We start from the raw sequence: 22734 nt of genomic DNA on the forward strand, positions 1-22734 counted from the left end.
CAATATCTGTGTCGGGAAAGAAACAATCCATATTTCTGATTTAGACCCTCACCTGGACCCTATATTAAACAGTCCATTTCAAAGTTCAAAGTAAATTTATTGTCAAAGTATACAATTTGTCACCGAATACTACCCCGAGATTCATTTTCTTGCAGGCATTCATACTGTGTTCCTCCAACTATTGGTATATTTTTGCTCCAGATTCCAGCATCTGCACTCTCTTGTGCCTCCGTTCCTTCACCTGAACCATTTACTGTTTCTCTTTGCACAGATGTTGCAAGAAGCGCTTAGTGTTTCCAGCACTCGCAGTTTATTTCAGTTTTCAACTATCACTGAATGGAGGCGAGGGATCGACTGTTCTGATTCATATGTTCTTTTGTTCCTATGCACATTACACCCACTCTCCTTGTGTCCAGGACAGCACCAAAAGGCGTGCCAGAGGCAGAACAGGGCGGAGACGGTCCGCGCCCGTGCAGCTGGCAGATACGTTCTGTCAATCACCCGTCACGTGGGAAAGGGGCGGGTCCGGTCTGGGGAGCTTGCCCAATGGCGGGGCGGGGAGGCGTGACGCCGTGCTTTCCATTGACAGTGTCCTTGCGGGGTAGATCGGGAGACCCCGCGAAGCGAGGCGGCGAGCGCGTGAGTGAGAGAGCGGACGGACTCGGGGTTGGGGGAGCCGCGCGCAGCCGCCATTTTGTGAAGCACCAGCGCCAGCGGAGGGGCCGAACCAGCCGAGTTCGCACCGCTACCGCCGCACACCGGTAGCCAGGTGAGCACCGGCCGGCATCCCGCCCACCAACCCGGCCCGGCGCTCCCGTCGGACTGAACTGCCGCCTTGCTGGTCCATAGGGAGCAGGGTCCGGGCTGTCGGGGAGGAGGGGGCCGACCGTCAAACTCGAGGTGTGTCAGGGCGCATTGTTAGTCCGCGCTGGCGGGGGCCGGGCTGCCAGCCACTGCCGGGGTGTTGGGAGGTGCCAGCCGGGCGCCGCAGTGAAGGGGGGGGGCGGTGGACGTGCCGGCTCCAGGCTTTGTCCGGCCCACATGGCCGGTGACGGCGTGTCCTGGCCCGGCCTCCGGGCTGAAGGATGTGTGGTCCGGGCCCGGGAGACCCATCCCCAACCCGGGCATATGTCGGTGTCTTTCCCGCCGCGCCCTCGGACCGGATGAAAAGGGCGGGAAGGCCCGGGTCCGCGGAGGCTCTTGGGCCTGGGGCTGTAGTTGATCTAGGCTAGTATAGGGTGGTGCCCGGTGTCGGCCACGCCGAACCTGACTGTACCCGTTTTTCTGACCGCACGGCTGTCAGTACTGAGCGGCGGCTCCGCACATGTTCTGACTTCCTTCTGTCCACGTGTACAGATGTCCACTGAAGCAATGGCGACCGAGCACATGAATGGGAATGGGATAGAGGAGCCCATGGAAACTTCCACTACCAGTCTTCGGTCTGAACACTACCAGACTTTATTAACGGCTGGCTTGCCACGAAAGGTTGCAGACAAATTAGATGAAATTTATTTAGCAGGTATGTATTGTACACTCTAATCAAAAGTGTGGTTAAAGTACACCCATTTGCTGTTGTGGTTCGGGTTCATAATGGGCCCCTGTTCTTAAGTTTATAATGAGCTCAACCTCAGTACAGTTGAACATTTCACGCAGGATAATTGTCCACATTGCAGCCCTTCCATCAGCATCAAGGCAAGATGAATACCTACTGATGTAAGAAACGTGCCTATTTATAGACAAGTTTGTGTTTCAGATCAATGAAACTGCAGTCTGCCAGTTTTCACCTGAAGGAAAAGCTGAATCCTTGGAAATTCATTGTGTGGTCTAGTAATGCAATTTGTTTTTAGTGCATTGCCAGGCATGTGAAATAAACCACGTTTCAGTTCCTCGTTTGTCAGCTGAACAGTCTCAGCCAGGGATGTAGCTGAGTCATGACAGTACAGTACTCAGAGTAACCTGTGATCCATTGATCTGATCTCTGTTGATGTCCTGTGACCTAATAGGTTAACCTCACAAGATGACCATTGCTTAAAGTTACAACAAAATCAATTGTTGTCATTCTAGTTTTAAAAAATACAATTTTGATACTATTTTACAGTGAATTTGCTACTGTTACTTGAGTATGTTTATCAATGAACTTCATACGAGTGCATTATTTTCAATATATCACTTTGTGGGGGGCAGGGGAGGAGATTCCTAACTAAGTGTTGGTATTTCAAAGTTTGAATTTGTCACTTTTCTGGTGTCCGTACTGAAAGTTTGAGGGTAAAACATTTTCTTTTTAGTTTTATTAATGCTGGAATCTACATGTCATGATTAACCAATTAAAAACTCTTAAGGAGGTGAGGGTATCTTTCTGTGGGGGCTGTTGATTATTCTTGAAATGCAAAATATTGTACAGATGCCTCAGGTTCTGAAACCACTGATGAAAAGCTAATCTCTGGACCCATGTTGAGGTATTTCAGCAAATGATATCTCCATCCATTTGCTTTTCTCTAGCTTGACCATCCAATACTTTCTTAGTCTGTCCCTCATCTCATGTCTTCTCAGCTGGAGCATTTATAAAAACTCAATGAACATGCATTATCTTTTAGTCCAGTGGAGCAGAGATCTCTCCTTTGGTTTTCATTGGCTGAGATTTCTCCCTGAACACTGCTGCCTATCTTTCTGCATTTAGATTACATGAAAACTTGGTGAGTTCAGAAATCTGTTGACTGGTATTTGGGAAGTTGCTGTTGAGAGTTTTCTATGCCTTTTATTTGAAGTTAAAGTTGTCTTACAGTGTAAGTATCTCGGAAGAGGAGAAGCTATAAATGCTATCACTGATTTTTTTTTGTTCTGTTGACTTTCATTACAAACAAGTATAGAAGGAACAGGCCATTCAGCCCTTCAAGCCTACTCTGCCATTCAGCTCATGGCTGACTTTATCTCGATACTCCATTCCCACTGTACTTAATGACTTGACTTCCACAGCTTACAATAAATGAGAATTCAAGATTGTAGGCTCTTTGGAAGTGTTTTTCTTAATTTCAGTCTTAAATGTGTGGCCTAGTATCCTGAAACCATGAACAACAACCCCACTTCCCTACACAGAAGGAGGCACCCTGGTATCTGCCCTGTCAAGATGTGTCAGAATTTTGTGTATTTTAATAAGATCTTTTTTCAATCTGATGAGCCACCTTTTGCACACCCTCAAGTGTACAATTTCTTAAATACTGTGTCAAACGTTGCACAGACTACTCCAGCAATAGTCCAAAATAATTGTAGCAAAACATACTTGCTCCTGCAGTGAAATCCTATTCCAATGAAGGGCAATGTACTATTTGCCTTAAGTGATAAGTGGCAGTTTTCGTAAGATCCTTTGAAGCCATTGTGGAAAAATAATATTTCTCACTAGTGTATATTTTATTTCAGCAGAGTTGAAAGTATGATAAAGTCAGTAATTTTACAAGGTGAACAATACTGAATTACAATTCTTCAGAAGCTGTTACTAAATTCCAGATCTTTTTTCCTGTAGGCTTGGTGTCCCATAGTGATTTAGATGAGAGAGCGATTGATGCTTTGAGGGAGTTCAATGAAGAAGGTGCATTGTCAGTGCTGCAGCAGTTTAAGGAAAGTGATCTTTCACATGTTCAGGTAATCGTTGTTTTCATCTTCCACAAGTACAGATTGTGGTTATGTTTAATAGGAATTTCTGTATGTTAATATTCAGTTTCTGGGGAGGTTTATAAATTGGAACTTAAGTGATATGAAGTTGGTGCAGTTTTGCAGGTGTTGCACAAATCTGTCTTCTGTGTATTCTTGGAGCTACATTATTGTTAGGCTAAAATTATTTATTCTTGAGTTTTGAGAGTATAAGTTGAGGTTTTTGTTGCACTGTCCAAAATGAGGGCCATCCTGGGGTTATGAACAAACAACGTATGGACATCCTCACGTGTTTGTTGCGAACAGCAGAACCAGTTTCTTCTCCCTTACTCTTATTTATTTGCAGTCTATGACACTTGTTCAGGAAGCATCTGGGTGATGCTAGTTGTTGATACAATGCTATAAGTAGTGGTCAGTATTAAGTTTTATTGGTTAGAATATCCTTTGTGACTGATTTAATCTATATTTTCCTGAAGAATAAAAGTGCCTTTCTATGTGGTGTAATGAAGACCTACAGACAAAGAGAAAAGCAAGGATCTAAGGTGACAGATGCTAATAAAGGTCCTGATGAGACAAAAATTAAGGTACAGTTCCAATATTACAATGCTCACAATACTTTGCTCTTTGAATTTTAATGCCTTTGTACGTCTGGAAAAAGTGCTGCCTTTAGAGCTGTAATTTGATTGGGGAAGAGAGCTGTTGTAATTTTGGTGACTTAACACATTCAGAGGTACTGGAAATTAAGCCAACTTTGGCATCTCAATTGGTGGTATGTCATCAACTAAAGTCAGTTTGCAATATTTAAGATTGTTGAGAGACAGTTGGCAACAGATTTTCTTGACTTGGAGATGCTGAGGGGGATTGCTTTTGTCAGATGGCCTTAGGTATATTTGACTAAGAATGGGACAGTTTAGCAAAAAACTGTCCCTTTTTGGTAGTATTTATTTCAGACATTGGTCAAAGTTCAGCATGACTGCTTTGGTGGCAGATTTCCATGCTAGATATTGGTGGGCTACTAATTTTAGCTTGTGTTACCTAACTGGCTGGCTATGTCAATGGATATCCAAATTGAGTTCTTGCCTTGTGCTCTTAATAGTTAGGCCTATATTAAGTTGCAGGCAAAACAGGAATAATGTCTTCCTGTTAAAATGTCAAAAGGTTGAACAGGTGAAGGGGTTTATTGAAATTTAAAGGGTCTTTCAATTTGAATATCCACAGGGTGGATGTGGAGGATATATTTCTTGGGTAATCTAGACCAGGGTTCTCACTGTGGGGGGGGGGGGTGTCCATGGACCCCTCAGTTAATGGTAGGGAGTCCATGGCTTAAAGTTTGGAAACCCCAATCTAGGCTATAATGGATTGTCCGTTATAGAGATTGGAGAGAACATTTTTTTTGAGATTTGAATATTCTGAGTTCTTTGTATTGAGGCATAATTACACAACATAGATCAGTTTGGACCACTGAGTCTGGTGACCATTAGCCACACATTTACAGAATCCCATTGTATTTGTGCCAGGCTCTTGTCATTGGGATGTGGGAGGAAAGCCATGCTGTCATGGGGCGGGGGGGGGGTTGGTAGTGCTAACTGCTCAGTTAGTATCAGCAGTGAGGATGGAACTTGGTTTGCTGGAAAGCTAAGGCAGCAGCTCTACTAACTGGGCTTGCGCACATTTTCAAAATTTGCTTCCACCATCCTTAATGTTCTTAAGGTAGGAGTGGGTGAGGTTGCAATCAGATCAGTCTAACCAGCTGTTGTCATTAACTGTTAGGGTTTATCCTTCAGCATCATCAGAGTTTGGAATAGTTGGCACTCCATATAGGTGTACTGGAGTTGGTGGACATTGGTCTGGATGAGGTATTTCTCCCTCCACAGCCAGCACCTGCACTTACCACTTTTTCTGCCCTGATTGTTGACCTGTGCACGACGACCTTTTGCATGTTTGACAACTGCATTGCTCTTGTCACCTCTCCTTCCTGGAACAGAACCAATAAGTGAGGAGCTGAGTGGGATGGCGCCTTCCAGTAAATGTTGATGTCAAGAAGTTGTTGGTGGTCTACTTCAGAAAATTGCAATTATGTTGGACTTTATTGGTGCTTTATGCTTGATGCCTTGCCAACATCTTGCTTATCTGATGTTTTCAAATTACCTTTTTATGTTGGTCTGGATAATTGTATATTAGCAAGTAGCTTGATGGGCTTGAATTATGGCTATCCAAAATTTCCCAGTGTGGGTAAATGCTCTTAGATACTGGGAGCAGAAGGTTCACAGACCATCCTTGGCACTGTAGAAAATTACTCCATCCAAACAAACTGACCTTTTACCATCTATGTGTGTTAAAGATTGTCCCATTGTTTATTTTACTGGGATTGAGAGAGTTGCCTGTAATAATATTAAATTCAACTCCTCAAAGCTACCATTGCTGAGTTTTGATTTTAATTTTGTTTTTATTCCCTTAGGCTCTCTTAGAAAGAACAGGTTATACGCTTGATGTTACCACAGGTCAGAGAAAATATGGTGGTCCCCCACCTGATACAGTTCATTCAGGTCCTCAACCGAACATTGGTACTGAGGTAAGCAGTAGTGTTTGGAAAGGATGGATGTTTCATAGACCGAATAAATTAATGATGAACTTGTCATGTCAATGTTTGTTCAAGATCAGAAAAAGTGATGTGCACCTTAGAAGAGCAGCCCTATAGCTACCTTTTAGTGTAACGGGATATAGCTTTAGTGACTGGGGTTCAATTGCTGCAGCTGTCTGAGTCTGTACGTTCTCTCCGTAACTGTGGATTTCCTCAGTTTATCCCACATTCCAAAGGTGTGTATGTGGGCATGCTATGTTGCTACTAGAAGCATGGATGCACTTGTGGGCTGCTCCCTGAACATCCATGGACTGTCAGTTGTTGATGCAAACAATGCATTTTACTTTGTTTCAATATACGTGTGACAAATAAAGCTGATCTTAAATCTCGTGGGAAATTTTAAATAAGAGCCTTTGGTATTGTGTATTCAGTGGAAGTTGAGTGTTAATTTCTTAGGATATCCCTTTGATAGTATAGAGAGCCCTTACTACCAGTTTCTTGATTTAAAAGTTAAAACTAGTTGTTGTTTGAATGTTTTTATTAAATCAGTACATTTTTGTCAAAGATATTTGTAGGAAAAATACCAAGAGATCTCTTTGAAGATGAACTTGTTCCCCTTTTTGAGAAAGCTGGGCCAATTTGGGATTTACGCTTGATGATGGATCCACTAACTGGTTTGAATCGGGGGTATGCTTTCGTCACATTTTGCTCCAAAGATGCAGCACAGGAGGCAGTAAAATTGGTGAGATTCTGCAATGGTTATGTATGCTATAATCGATTCCTTTTTAATTAAGGCTCATTAATTGACCCAGTTATCAATTTTCAGTGCGATAACCATGAAATTCGGCCTGGTAAACACATTGGTGTTTGCATTTCTGTGGCAAACAACAGACTTTTCGTGGGATCCATTCCAAAAAGCAAGACGAAAGAACAAATTATGGATGAGTTCAGAAAGGTTACAGGTAAAATTGATTTGATTTCATTCTGTTGGTTCAATTCATGCATACTATCCATTGAATAATTACAGTGGCTTGTAGTGTCATGTATGAAGCAAATTCCCTGCAATGCAAATCATTGGGTTAAACTGACAGCAAGTTCTGCAACAAATGATTTCATTGCTGACCAAAAAAAGTTTGATTTGTTAATGAAATAACACATGCAGTTTGTGGTGTGGTTGGATTTAAGTCTGTTATTCATTATTGAGTCACATAATTGTGTATGCTTAGTGTGTCCCACTTTTATTGATAACTGTAAAATTAGTCTAATATTCCCATTCAGTTATTTTCTTGTCCTGTGTTGAAAAATTAATTCCTTTTAGTGATACAGGTTTCCCCCGCTATCCAAAGGTAGAGCGTTCCTATGAAACGGTTCGTAAGCCGAAATGTCGTAAAGCGAAGAAGCGATTACCATTTACTTATGTGAGGAAATTTTTTGAGCATTCGCAGACCCAAAAATAACCTACCAAATCATGCCAAATAACACAAAACCTAAAATAACAGTAACATATAGTAAAAGCAGGAATGATATGATAAATACACAGCCTATATAAAGTAGAAATACTTTTCCACAATCATTACTGCACTGTTCTCCGTAGTGAAAATCTCAACGCAAGCGCTGTCGGCAGAAAATCTCACGCAAGCGCTGTTGGCAAAAACAGGGCGCAAGTGCTCTCCGGTTACATTTAAACTATGAAGCTGCCAAATCATACCAAATAACACGTAAAAATACACAGCCTATATAAAGTAGAAATAATGTATGTACTGTGTAGTATCACATACCGGAATTGGTTCAGCGCCAAGGACACTAATGATGGTGTGTTAGGCTGAGTCGTCGGAGGTTGGGATGGTGCAGTGGCCCCACCCTCCAGGCCGCTGACTGATAAATTGCCGCGAAGCATGCAGGGGTCCAGCGGTAGCCGGGAAGCACACAGCACATCTGTAAGAAAAAAGCCGAAATAAACCTGCTAATTAATTAGGTGCTGCCCGGCACATTAATGTTGGCCCAAATCTGTGCCGATTGCATCGCCTCTGATCTGGACCGACATTTATGTGTGGGGCGGCACCTAATTAATTAGAATGTTTATTTTGGCTTTTTTCTTAAAGATGTGCTGTGTGTCTCCCGGCTACTGCTGCATTCTCTGCGAATCGGTACAGTATCTGTCCGTGGCCTGGGTGTTGGGGTGGTGGGACACTGGGGTGTCATCTCATCATCTGTTTCCATTAGGGCGAGCAGCTCATCTTCTCCTATGACTGCCTGCCTCAATGTCGAAGGTTGAGGTTTGTCGTCTGCTGTGGCTGATGTGGAAGGCTTGCTTGACTGCTGAGCCTCGCACATTTTTTCTATCATACTGTTCTTTGTAAGGACTCAAACCATCTTGCAAATATCCCCTAAACCTATGTACCCTTTCAAAATTAAAGTCGTACTTTATCATTACAGCGAAAATCTCACGCAGTTGCTTCACGTTCAGTTCCTGGACGACTTCACTTTCGCTACTGCATTCGGTTTTGATTGTTATCCTTTCTTCTTCCAATTGCATCAGCTCTTCATCTATCAGTTCTTGGTCATGGGATGCCAAAACCTCTTCAACATCACCTTTGTCAGCTTCCACAAGCCAAACTCACTTTGTCATTGTTTCGTTCACCATGATCGAAATGCTTAATTATGTCTAGTTTTACGCTAAATGTAACACCCTTACGAGCTCTTTTAGGCTTTTCGGATACCATAGAACTCACCTTGCAAACGGCTGCTCACAGGCACGTATTAAAGCAAAGCAGTTCCGAATCCAGGGAGAGCGGCTGCTCGGGGCACGTGCTGAATTTTTTATCGCGTGCTGCTTTTTTTCGTAACAGTGAAAACACCTTCTGAATGCGAAAACAGGGTACTAACATAGGTCTTTAGTAACAGTGAGGTTTCGTGAAGCGAACGTTCGAAAAGCGGGGGACACCTCTTATGTCCATCTAATGACCTGGGTGTGCAAGACTTGAAATTTAAGATGTCTGCCAAATTGTAAGATTAATGCTAGAGCCTTATCTCATCCTCGTAAAATATGGGAAAAGTCTTAGTAAAATGTACACTTGACTTAAAAGTTATTTGTTAAGTTTGAAGGCACATTGTATGTTTGAATGAGTTAAGCTGGTACAGATATTCTCTTTGCTCCGAGCATTGGGCTGAGGATAATAGGGGTGTGCTTGCTCTGGTTGGTGCTCTTTCCTGGCTGAATGCTCAAGCTCCAGAGCACATAATTTGCGTGCTTCCTGAACCCTAGTGTATTTCTTTCATTCAATATAGTTTTTTGCCCTACCTTTCATTGGGGCAGAGACTCGGTGCAGGATCTCTTCCAGCAGCTGTCCCAGAATGACTGATATCTAATGAGATATTAGTCACTGAAATATTCTAAATGTTTTGCTGGTCGTGGTCAAGAAAATATGGGAACTACTGAAGGATGATATGAATGCAATGCTGAAGAAAGCACTGCATATTGACTTAACGAGGAGGTCTCCTTTCATTTCTGTAATTTTATTCCCATTCACTTCAATGGGACATCTATAGTTGCACACTATGATCATATGTGTAGGCTGAGGTAATTTTTAGTGTAAGACCAAGGGAATGTGTTATGGGAGCTCGGGTTAATAGAATGTTGTATTTTGACCTACTCGTGTGAGCTCCAAGCTGCCCTATATTCATCTTGGCCATTTTTTCACGATCTGGCAATCATGATCCTACTGTAAATTTAGGTCGGAAACTGGCAGTCTCACTCGCTTGACAGCCAGTGGTTAGGTTGCTAGGCTTGTAGTTCAGTGGAACCTGGTCTTTCCATGAAAAGTAGGAAACAGGAAAGAAGTAGCTCAGAACAAAATATCCCTTTTTCTTTTCGCAGATTAATGGTATCCTGATCAGTTTGTAGGCTGATCAGCTGTTGTATTTCATTAGGATAGAAGAAATTTTGGGAATATTATTGATGTTGCATCTTCATGTATTTCAACGCTGAAGAAAACTGCTTTATCAGCAGGTTGATAAACGTAGAGAGAAGAGTAGAGGCTAAAAAGTATTATATTTATTTTGTCAGAGGGGCTCACAGATGTGATACTGTATCACCAACCGGATGATAAGAAGAAGAATAGGGGTTTCTGCTTCTTGGAGTTTGAAGATCATAAATCTGCTGCCCAGGCCAGGCGCAGGCTTATGAGTGGAAAAGTGAAGGTCTGGGGTAATGTTGTCACAGTGGAATGGGCAGACCCCATTGAAGATCCCGATCCAGAGGTCATGTCAAAGGTAATGCTTCCTGAATGTTTTAAGTATTTTCCACATTTACTGGAATGGTATTTCAAATCCATAATTTCACTATGAAGAACTAGTGCTGCAGTCACCTCTAGTGATAATTATCAGGATCGCTACATTACCTGCCGATTTTGGAGTACACTCTGAAATGGAATGCCATTGTGAAATACTCAGTAGTGCTTGAGACTCCATGTCATATATGTAGCAGCTTCCAGTACATGTTCAGTAGTGAATGGCTCACATTTCCTCAGGCACCGGAGTGCGGTTGTATAATCTGTATTGGATGTAACTTCAGCAGTTGACGAGTTTCATATGATTTGGGATAAATCTATCTGCTTTATTAAGATCACCTGTGTTTGCCTAAATTTTAAGTTTTCTCTTTGAAGATTTGGTATAACATCTGAAAGGATGCATTAATTGAGTGTTACAAAATTTGCCACCTTGAACATTTACAGATACTGGAGTTTACCCCTCATGAATCAAGTTCTTAGTACTCTTTTGTTCTGAGCTGATAGTAGCAAGTTTTATTTGCACCAATCAGGTCTTGAGCCATGGCTGCTACGGGGAAGCTATCCACATATGGAATATCCACAGAATCTCACATTGTTGGCATGAAGTTTATCTTGGGTTTGAGATACCTACTTTCCATGGGTTGTTAAAACGGCATTTTCCAACCTCAAGGCTTCACTCACTAACAAGGCAGGCAATAGCGTGTACCAACAGTTCACCATCCCCAATGTCTCTCATTATGCTAGTTTTGAAATATAGAACATAAACAGTACAGAACATTTAACCTAGTGCAAGACCAATTTAATGCTTCCCTCCCACATAACCCACCATTTTTTTTTCATCCATGTGTCTATTAACAAGTCTTGGACGTCTCTAATAGATGTACCTTTACCACCACCTGGCAGTACGTTTGCATTGTGAAAAAATGTCTACCTTTGATGACCCCCTGTATACTTAACTCGCTGTCTGTCTATGCCTCTTACTATCATAAACTATCAAGTGACCTCTCATCTTTCTTCTCTCTAAAGAGAAGCCCAAGCTCACTCAACCTTTCCTCACAAGACATTCTCTAATCCAGGTAAATCTCCTTTACACTCTCTTTAAAGATTCCATATCCTCCTTATGAGGCGACTGGAACTGAACATGTTACTCCTAAGTGTGGTCTAACCACAGTTTTATAGAGCTGCAACATTATCTTGTAGCTCTAGGACTTTAACCCCTGACTAACGAAGGCTACGACACCACATGCCTTAAGCAATTTTAAAGGATCTGTAGATGTGAGCCTCAACATCCTTCTGTTACTCTAAACAGAGGGGCAGGAGAATCTTGCTGTTAATCCTGTTCTCAGCGTTAAAAGTTTTACTTTTCAAACTATATCGTTTTGTGCTTTTACAATTGAATTCTATGCTACTTCTCAACCCAGCTCTGCAACTTATCCCGTTGTAGCACACAAAATGGTGGAGGAACTCAACCGGTCAGGCAGCATCTATGGAGAAGAATACAGCTGACTTTTTGGGCTGAGACCCTTCATTAGGACTTTCTTTGTAGCCTGTGACAAGTTCTGTGTACAAATTCATGCTCTTAAGTTCATCACCCTTGTTTCTGATACTTCTCACATCAAACCTATCCAACTGCATGAATAATCTATCTGCTGCCTATCCTTCCTCATGGTCTCTACACATTGCATCTAACTTTCCTCCAACTGCTGCATCCTGTCTTCACTCTTTCTCTTACCCCTCGCCAATCTCTGCAATGGCTCTAGAAAGCCTGCCCGTAAGTATATTGGTCAGGTGTCACTTGTCCCTTTTGTACAGATCTTACCATATATTGCCAGCATTTCATTGTGGTTGATTAGGAATCATGAAACTCGTTGTGAAGTACCTAATCTCACCTCTTGGACGATAGCTCACTACCTATTTCAAGGACAAATAGGGGCATGTAATACTGGCCTTCCAGACAAATGTACACCAAAGTCTAGCTTGCATCTTGGGCTGTATACTTTCACTCCAAGACTTCTCTTCTTACTTTTTACTCATTTTTACTTTTGGCCACAGTGATCAATGGAAAGAAAATAGTCATAGGAAAGTACAGCACAGAAACACGCTAGTCTGTGCTCAACCATTTAAGCTGCCTACTCCCATTGATCTGCACCAGGACCATAGCCTTCCATACCCCTATTGCCCCTGTGCCTATCAATACTTTCAAACATTGAAATCGAGCTTGCATGCACCACTTGTGCTGGCGACTTGTTCCACACTGTCATGACCCTCTGAGTGAAGATGTTTGCCCTCAAGTTCCCCTTAATCTTTTTGGCTTTCACCCTTGACCTCTGGTTGTTGTCCCACCCAACCTCTGGGGGGGGGGAAGGGGGGAGAACCTGCTTGCATTTTATCTATACTCGTCATAATTTTGTGTACCTCTATCAAATCTCAATGTTCAATGCTCCAAGGAATAAAGTCCCAATCTATTCAATCTTTCCTTATAACTCAGGTCTTGCAGACCCAGCAACATCCTTGTAACTTTTCTCTGTACTTATTTACATCTTTTCTGTGGGCAGGTGACCAAAACTGAACACAATAGTTCAAATTAGGCCTCACCAATATCTTGTATAAGTTCAACATAACATCCCATCTCCTGTACTCACTATTTTGATTTATGAAGGTCATTGTACCAAAAGCTTTCTTTGTGACACTATTTTCAACGTAATATGGACCTGTACTCCCAGATCCCTTTGTTGTACCACGTTCCTCAGTGCCCTACCCTGGTTGGTCCTACTGAAATGCAATACCTTGCACTTGTCTGTATTAAATTCCTTCTGCCATTTTCAATCCATTTTTCTAGCTGGTCCAGATCTCGCTGCAAGCCATGATAGCCTTCCTTGCTGTACACTATACCACCCAATCTGCAAATTTCATGATCTGGTTGCCAACCTTCTGCCTTGCCTTCATCAACTTTCCTGGTAACTTCTTTGAAAAATATATAAGATTGGGTAGGCATGATCTACCAGGCAGGAAGCCATGCTGACTATCCTTAATCAGTCCATGCCTATCCAAATACCGGTATATCTGGTCTCTTAGAATTCCATTCAATAATTGATGTCAGGTTTACTGGCCTATCATTTCCTGGTTTATCTTGAGAGCCTTTGTTAAACAGTGGCCTATGCAGTGCTCACCTGTTGATAATGTTGTTTTAAATGTCTCTGCTAGGGTCCTGTCAATTTCTGTACTTGTCTCTCACTGGCTCCGATGGAGCACCTTGTCAGGCCCTGGAGATTTATCCACCCTAATAGCCTCAGCATGGCAAACATCTCCTGTAATCTGTATAGTATCCATGAAGTTGATGCCACTTTGCCTCACTTCTATAGACTTGCCCATCTCCTGCGTAAATACAGATAAAATAAAATTATTTAATGTTCTTAATGTTTTTCTTTAGAAATAATTGACTTATATACATTTTGATTACAGGTAAAAGTGCTGTTTGTTCGCAATTTGGCCAGTACAGTAACAGAAGAATTACTAGAAAAGACTTTCAGTCACTTTGGCAAACTGGAGCGGGTGAAGAAACTTAAAGATTATGCATTCATTCACTTTGATGAAAGAGATGGTGCAGTAAAGGTAAAGAAAGTTTCAATGTAGTGCATATGCAGCAAGTGAAAGGCATGAGTTTGTCATAATCCATGCAAGTGATCACTTGACTCAGCTTGTTTGTTTAATTGTTTATATCTGGGCAAATAATTATGTAAAACCGCTATACTGACTACTTTGTTCCAGGCAATGGATGAAATGAATGGGAAAGATCTAGAAGGGGAAAATATTGAAATTGTTCTTGCTAAGCCACCAGACAAGAAGAAAAAAGAACGTCAGGCTCAGAGGCAAGCTGCTAGATCTCAGCTGTGAGTATATCTGATGGTTCAGTATTTTTAATCTTATTTCAAGTCTGGTTAATTATAGTCAGCAGTTTTTTCCAAGAAACTGTTCCAGTTAAAAAGTATTGCTTTTGGTGATGCATGGAGTCTAGGTCAGATTCCAACCTAGTGGGAATGTTCAGCTGTATGACAGGCTGCTGGTGCATCAGCAGATCTATTCAACAGCACTTCTACTTTGGCTGTTTGCACATCAATTATTTGTTTAAGTCATATAAGCATGAATCCTTTCAGGACAAATCTAGTGTATTCAATTCCTGATGTTTTTGAAATTTGGAACTTTTTGCTTATTATCTGGTAACTGGTGTTTGACCAGCAGGTGGAAGTAAATGTTATTAATTGGTTATAGATCTAGCTAATAAAGTACATGTTTCAGAAATATACCTTTAAAAAGCTATTTTTTGAACTCTTATTCCTGATTGAGGTTAAGCTCTTTACAGAATGCTAGGTTCCCCTGTTAGGTACTGATTTTTGTTTCCTCTATCTTGCCCTCAGTTAAACCAGAAGAGCAGACTTTATGTAATGTTGTATTCTGTGAATCTCCCACACTAGATTTGTTGGCGTTTAGATTAGATTGAAACTGTTGTGCCAATTATTTCGATCATGGATGATTGCCTTATCTCCTCTAACTTTGTTTCCTATTTTGGTCCAAAACTGAATTTAGTTTTCACAATTGTAGGTCAGATAGGCTATGTACAACTGTACAGGTTGATCCGTCTGAAATATACTATATCCCTGCACTTCTAATGAATCAAAAAAGAAAAACATAGTAAATGTAAATTGCATCCTTCAGTTTTACCTGTTCATTTAGGTTATCTTGTACAGTTGCAGATGCTCTTGTCATACAGTCTGCTTTATTTTGATGGCATGGATTACAGTTTTTTTTTCGGTTCTGTTGTACCTAATAATGATGACCACGGGAGATGTGTTTCTCATGTTGCCTGTGGTAGTCAGTATTGAGAATGGTGACTCATGGAGACATGGTAGTTCTTGAAGGATTGAGAAATGAAAACCTCACTCAATCTGCTTGCTGACAGTTCAAATGTTCCATTTGATATCCATGTATACTTTGATTATAATATATTAAGAGTAGGTCTTTGCTTTAACTTAAAAAACATTTATTATTGTAACTGAACTAATGTCTTATACAAATCAAATGTCTTTTTAACTCCAGGTATGAGGATTATTATTACTACCCTCCTCCCCGCATGCCCCCGCCAGCACGAGGCAGAAATCGTGGAGCCAGAGGAGGTTACAGTTACTCCTTAGATTACTATAGTTACGAAGATTACTATGATTATTATGGCTACGATTACCATGATTATCGTGGAGGATATGAAGATCCATATTATGGTTATGATGATTATCAAACGACTGCTAGAGGACGAAGTGGCAGGAGTGGGAGAGGTGCTCCTCTTGTCAGAGGTCGTGGAGTTCCCCAACCACGTGGAAGATCTGGATTCACACAACGTGGTCAAATGGCAGGGAGAGGTGCTCGTGGTGCAAGAGGGGGTCCCCAGACACAGCAGAGAGCCCGCGGGGTACGTGGTGTGAGGGGTGGCCGCGGTGGAAATGTAGGAGGCAAACGAAAAGCTGATGGGTACAACCAGCCAGATTCGAAGCGGCGCCAGACCAATAATCAGAACTGGGGCTCCCAACCTATTGCTCAGCAACCGCTCCAAGGTGGTGATTATTCTGGTAACTATGGTTACAAATCTGAGAACAACCAGGAGTTTTATCAGGCTACTTGTGGGCAGCAGTGGAAATAAGCCATTAGGGTTTATAACGTGACTGATAGCTTGTTTGAACTGACTTCAAAAATCCAATTGGCCTTAAATCTGATTGGCTGCCGCTAGGTAATTGGTGACATCTGGCAAGAATCCCATATGTGCAAATCTGTGTATATATTTTTACCAAATAGACGATGGCACTGAGAATGGCTTTTTTTTTGGAAATTTGGCTGCTTTGATAAAAGCATTCCAGAAGGTTTAGTAGAGGTTTGACATAATTCATCATGTTTTTGACCTTTTTTTCAAAAATCTGGCTTTCCATTTCGACATGGCTTCACTGTATGCATATTACTGGTAGTTCTGTTTCCATGACATTTTCAAGCTAAATAAATTTTCAAACTGTGTTCTCCCCCCCCCCCCCCCCCCACTGAATTACTTGTAATTGAAATAACTGATGTTTTTGTACATTACTACCAGGAGTAGGCAAGTTGAACCTAGATGAATTTATTTGCTTTTGTCAAATTTAACATTACATTTCTTTGATTTGGCTATTCCAGAAGTGACACTTTGTCAAGTTCTTGTATTTTCTACTGTTAATATCTACTTCAATAAAATTTCAAAATTCCCAAGCCGCATGGATTTAACCAAATACCATTTTGTTGCAATCATTTTCCATTGACATTTTTTCCAATCTCGCAAAAGCTGATCCAAATTCTCCAATGAATTTATAATGGAAATCCTTGGTCAGAATGGTTAAGGAAGGAAGTACTAGAAGCGTGTTTTAACATTTGCACAGTTTTAGTTATGTATTTCTTGTATGTGAATGATATTTAACATTGAGAAGGAAATTCTTTTAAGGTAGCATGTGATACATCAATAGCAGAGTCAAAATTGATCGGGTGAACTAGGGCACATTATTGAGGCACATTTGCTTTGCATTAAGTTATCTAACTGACTTGCTGCATTGCTGTTTGACTTTTAATAGAGCACTGATCTTATGTCATGGAAGTACTGTGGAGATGATGCCAAAGGGTACCTTAGATGTATTTGTTCTTTGTGGTTTGTGCTTTTTGTACCTTTTTTCCAAATAAAGTTATATTCCTGAAGATGAATTTTTGGTCAAAAGAACATTTCTAAAGTACAAATCACAAAAAACCTAGCTGCTATTAATTTTCAGCAGTAAATACTTATTTTAGTATGTGCTTTGCTTAACACCTAAAATGCTTACTCTGTGTTGTGAAATAACTGATGTTTGCTTAACCAAGCTAAGATCTGTTCTCAAAATATGGTGACATATTTTGATCAAATTCTCTTTGGAAACAGGAGTGTACCATTTCTTACATTCTAAGAATTAAATTCAGAAATCCATATTAACTTCAAACACAAATTGTGTACTTTTGAGCTTATCCAGATAAACAATGCTGTGAATACATTTTTAAATTGAAAAATTACATTGGACCACCTGGGTGTGTATATGGATTAATGTAAGTGTGCTGAAAGCTCAGGAATCGTTTGAAAAGCTGAAAATATATTTAAATTAAATGGTATACTCAGTTTTTAAGATGAATTCACCTGGGCAGTGATAATAGCTTGTTTGTTGTACTTTGGGTTCAGATAGTTAATATACTGAAATATTAAATACTGGATTATTGAGCAGTAACATTTTTCTTAAATTCTTACTGGCTTCTTTTGTTGCCTGACTAGCAGGAAAACGAGGTCGAGGCCGGTCCTGACCTGTTTTGATGACGACTGACTTGCTGAAGTTACACTGGAAGCTGCTAAGAGGTGATGGTAAGATTCCAGATGATGACGCCAAATGGAGACCAGGAACAGCCAAGGAAAAAAGCTTCAGATGTCAATGTATATGGACTGTAATTTTTAAATTTTGTATAGCAAATTTACCTTTTTTGTAATATACAGGGGTAGTGGTGGGTGATAACCATTGCTTTGTTGGATGATTTCATAATGGCTACGGTATCCGTACAAATACCAGACCTGCTCAGAAAACATTGTGTCCAAGCCATTGCGTTCACGTCCAGCTGATTGTAGTTCTTGTGTTATTCCTCATCACTACCTCACACTGCAGTTCGAGAACTCATTACTCCTGAAGAGGACTGCTTGCAGATGGAAGTGTAATTAATCACCAATATTTCAGGTAGTTGAGCATTCCAGAAGAATGGTTCTTTTCTGAACCTAACTTTAAAAAAGGGGGTTGTTAACTTACCTCGGTAAACGAGGATCAAACTACCCTTTGTGTACTGTATATATAGAGAACTGTAAACAAGAGCAAGATTTGTTTTGCTGTATCTGCCACAGAGAGAACCTTTTATTGCCTGCTTAGTTTTATTCAGTACCCTTTTTAGTTCAGGCTAAATTAGTGTATTGAGAGTTGTAGTGGTACCCTATCTTTATTACAAATGACCATAACAAACCTTGCTCTTGTCTCTATTAAACTGAAATTGCTGTGTTGCTTTTTCAGATACTATAGTTAACCTTAGGTTGTATTATAGTTGAAGGAGCTGTTACTTTTGTAAGTACTGAGATGTTGGAAATTGAAAATTCAATGACAGCAAACTGTAATGTTTAAATTACAATATCCCTTTAAATAGTTTTGTATGGGTTAATTTTACCAATGTATGGAATTGCACATATCTTTGTGTTCTAATGAAGTTAATACTTTGTTAGTTTGGATTTGATGTGTGTACTGTACTCTGTAGTAAGCACACTTTTTCATAAGTTGCCCCCATGACTCAGTGGCAAGTTTCTTTTGTAAATACCTTTCACAAATGTCCAACCTTTTGACCTAGAATTTTTTCCAATTTGTTTCCTGGTTCCAAAAGTGATACAGTGAGCCCCATAACCATAACTACCAGGTTTAGAAAGGATAGGATGCTGATTTGTACAACTACAGAGATTAGATGCACAACATTTTATTACCTCTTAAGGTTATCTTAAGATATTTGCTCTTGGTATATTAGGATGGTTGAATGACTTAAGATACTTTAAGTAACATGGTATAATGCTTTAGTGGTTCTTTGAACTTAAGTAATAGAGTAGGCTTATATTTGTTGAGAATTCTTAATTCATATAAATTGACCCTTGAGCAACTTATAATATGCATTTTAGTACCATAGGATAGTTTAAAATGAGATGTATTTTGGTTAAACTTAGAACTGAAAGAGTGGTTGTGGTTTAACTAAGAATTATCCTAGCACTATGGTGCCTTGTTTTGGTTTTGAACAGCTTGTTCAATAGGTTATAATATTCCTCACTATAGGTCATTACAATGGCCAAGTTTATCTAAGTAATTTTATGTTTAGTCTTTGTGCTAATTTCATTTGGGTTACATTGTATGAAAAAAGGATTAGCAAGGCTGGTCTAGCGTTAGAAAGTGCACATAGTTTCATGGTTAATAAACCTGTCTGCCTTCACTGAGATTTGTGAATGTTTGTCATGCTAGAGGATGTGCGTAACTGCCTTGAGTGATTCAGAACTTCAAGGGAGTTGGAGACTAGAGAGTTGGTGCAGATATTTAAGAAAAAATCCTTGCAGAAATAACTACCTAGATGTTGAGGCATCGGATTTTAAATTAACATGACTGTATTTGCATCAGTCCTACCGTGCCTATAAAAATCAGACTTCAGGTTATTTTATACTGATGTATTTTATCCAGTATTCTTGACAATATTGCATTCTGTTGGGATCCAATGCTGCATTTCTTGTAAATTGTTGCTATAATCATGTTTCACTGTTGTAGTTTATATATTTAACAAATGACATTGTAGGATTAATGTCAGTGGCATTGCATTTGTAAAAGATGTGAGGGCAGGTCAGTACCTACACCATGGTGTTCTATCTTGCACTGACCAGGTTTGTGGAAACTTGTAAGTGGATCAAGACCATGTAGATAGATGGATGGGACCAAGAAAATTGAGCAAAAGTTCAGGTAAAAATAAGAACAGAAGGGTGAGATATGTGAAAGACTTTTTAAATTTTGGGATTCAAATGTGTTTGATTAAAAGGGATATTGTAGTTTTAAGTTTACCCCAAAGTTTGCAACTAAATGAAAGGTTAATATCTGGATGTGAATTGGTAAATCTTGGCAAAAACTACCTGATCAATTATTGCCTTCATCTACCTATGGAAACTGGAGATGTTACTTGTCCTGAAAGGACCTTGCTGCTAAGTACAGCAAGATTTCATTGGCATTGATCATCATCGCTTCATTCCTGCAGATAAACATTGTTTTATACTGTAAGCTGGAGGTGAGTGTAACTTATTTTTGTAATAAAGATTTTGATTTTTAAGCATGTTTTCCTAATGGAGGATTTCTTTGGTTGTCCATTTGGTGACAGAACAATCATATATCTAGTTTCAAAATATTTCAGTGAAGCAGATCTGTCCATGCACTATCAGGTGGCAATCAAATTATGTTGAGGTCCATTTTCTTGGAGAAAGAACATTCCGCTCAGAGCTAGTGAATACATTTTCTTGACAGTTTTCTCTACCCCAATGACCTTGTTGATCAGGATTCTTACAAGATTCTAATTATAGGTCCTTTCATTGGGAATCTCCAATACAGAGAAGATCTGATGTTTTCCTTACTATTTAATAATTAACATGACCTTAAGACTAATTTTGCATTACCTGTGACTCCGTCAATAAATGGGTCAAATTTAAATATGCTAGTGACACTCCTAATTGTAATTAAGGTGGCAATGTGCTCTATTATTCTGCCTTACTCACTGGTTCAAAGTGTGGATTCTTTCAGAAACATTAGCTTTAGCGTCCTTTTCATTTTGATAGATCTACCAACTGCAATCACTGCTGCTTATATTATTTTAATACTGGAGCCCCTGTCCCAACTAAAGTTTAATGCCAAGGTAGTTAGTTACCTTGGCCATTTAGGCAAGCTTTTCTCAAGGTATTAAGTGACAAAAAATGATGTTTGTTTGCCCTAATGTAATGGGGTGAACAGCAAATAAAAGTAGAGAAAATATAGGCGATAGTTGGTTTAAGTATAGGTCTTAAATACTGGATGGGATGTCTGATTTGGGTCTACAAATATAACTTATAAAGAAAACAGACATTTTAAAATGCAGAATTATAGGAAATTTGGTAAAAGCTGACTTAACACAAGACTCCATGGGTAAATTAGGAAGAGGAGAGATAATTATATGGTCTAGGTGACATCATAACTTTCAAGCAAATTTAGGCCATTTGGCCCATTAAGTCTGCACCACCATTCAATCATGACTGATACTACTTTTCCCAATCCTCAGCCTCACTCTCTGCCCTTCTCCCTCTAACCTTTGATGCCATGTCCAATCAAGAACCTATCAAGCTCTGCCTTAAATGCACCTGAAGACCTGGCCTCCATAGCTTCCTGTGGTAGCAAATTCCACAAATTCACTGGCTAAAGAAATTTCTCTGCATCTTTTGAATGGAAGCCCCTCTATGCTGTGGCAGTGCTCTCTGCCCTATACTACCCCCCCCCCCCACCACCATGATAAACATCCTTTCCATGTCTACTTTCAACATTCAAAAGGTTTCAATGAAAATCCCCATCATCCCTATAGATTCCAGCAAGTACCCAAAACTATCAAATGTTTCTTGTATGATACCCTTTCATTCCTGAAATCACCCTTGTGAACCTCTGAACCCTCTCCAGTACCAGGACATCTTTTCTTGGGTGAGGAGGCCAAGATTGTTCACAATCCTCAAGGTAAGGCCTCACCAGTGCCTTATAAAAAATCACATTCCTCCTCTTGTATTCTAGATCTCTTAAAATGAATGCTAACCTTGCATTTGCTTTCCTCACCACTGACTGTACCTGCAAGTTAACCTTTAGGGTGTTCTGCACAAGGGCTCCCAAATCTCAGATTTTTGGATTTTCTCTGTTAACATTTGTTCCTGCTATCAAAGTGAATTGTATTTAATTTGCTATTTTCTTGACCGTTCTCCAAATCCAAGTTGTTATGCAGCCTACCTACCTGTTTCCTCAACACTACCTGCTCCCCCATTAATCTTTGTATCTGCAAACTTGGCAACACAGCCATCTATTCCATCATCTAAATCACTAATATGCAGCAGTTGCTAGTAATAGAAATTGCACACTTCTGCCCCCGACATTGGCATACTGTTGGTGCCTTCCATAGCGAAGACTGGCACAAAGTCCTCATCTGCATTTTTGTCCCTCATTATTCTCCAGTGTAATTTTCCAGTGGTTCGCTATCCCATGTTCACCTGTTTTATTTCTAAATAGTTGAAAAGGCTTTTGGTATCCTCTTTCATGTTATTGGCTCGCTTCATGTTTTATCTTTTCTCATTGCTTTTATGTTGCCTTCTGTGAATTTTAATAGCTTTCCACTTTTTGTTTTATTACATGTCCCCTCTTTTGCTTTTATGCTGTGTTTGACTGTCTTTGTCAGCCACGGTTGCCTTGTCCTCTCTTTGGAATACTTATTGTTTGAGGATGAATCTATCCTGTGCCTTCCACAAACACATCCATTGCTGCCCTGCTGCCATCTCTGCTAGCGTCCTCTTCCAATCAACTTTGGCCAGCTCCC

General features: G+C 40.2%; 1 protein-coding gene across 8 annotated transcripts; it reads left to right on the top strand.

Annotated features, from left to right (window-relative positions):
• The first annotated feature begins 598 nt into the window (after window positions 1-598).
• On the top strand, window positions 599-20472 carry LOC140201578 (heterogeneous nuclear ribonucleoprotein Q-like). 8 transcript variants are annotated; one of them, XM_072265908.1, is made up of 12 exons: window positions 599-769; window positions 1357-1519; window positions 3518-3636; window positions 4122-4229; window positions 6104-6217; window positions 6792-6968; window positions 7053-7188; window positions 10293-10498; window positions 13978-14127; window positions 14284-14405; window positions 15610-16133; window positions 17870-20472. In XM_072265908.1, the coding sequence occupies exons 2-12, from the start codon at window positions 1357-1359 to the stop codon at window positions 17896-17898; spliced, it is 1848 nt and encodes a 615-aa protein (XP_072122009.1). In that variant the 5' UTR covers window positions 599-769; the 3' UTR covers window positions 17899-20472. The 8 variants fall into 8 exon arrangements, with proteins under 8 accessions (XP_072122009.1, XP_072122010.1, XP_072122011.1 ...); XM_072265909.1 differs by having other exon boundaries at window positions 17873-20472; XM_072265910.1 differs by having other exon boundaries at window positions 15610-16118.
• The last annotated feature ends 2262 nt before the right edge of the window (window positions 20473-22734 follow it).

Source organism: Mobula birostris, chromosome 8 (assembly GCF_030028105.1).
Source record: "Mobula birostris isolate sMobBir1 chromosome 8, sMobBir1.hap1, whole genome shotgun sequence".
NCBI lineage: Eukaryota > Metazoa > Chordata > Chondrichthyes > Myliobatiformes > Myliobatidae > Mobula > Mobula birostris.

What these genes read in the sequence shown, in the direction of transcription:
- LOC140201578 (XM_072265906.1), top strand. Translation starts at nt 1,357, where the DNA reads ATGTCCACTGAAGCAATGGCGACCGAGCACATGAATGGGAATGGGATA. An exon ending in TGAGTTCAGAAAGGTTACAG is followed by an intron (nt 7,189 to 10,292) that starts GTAAAATTGATT and finishes TTATTTTGTCAG; the next exon opens with AGGGGCTCACAGATGTGATA. An exon ending in AAAGAGATGGTGCAGTAAAG is followed by an intron (nt 14,128 to 14,283) that starts GTAAAGAAAGTT and finishes ACTTTGTTCCAG; the next exon opens with GCAATGGATGAAATGAATGG.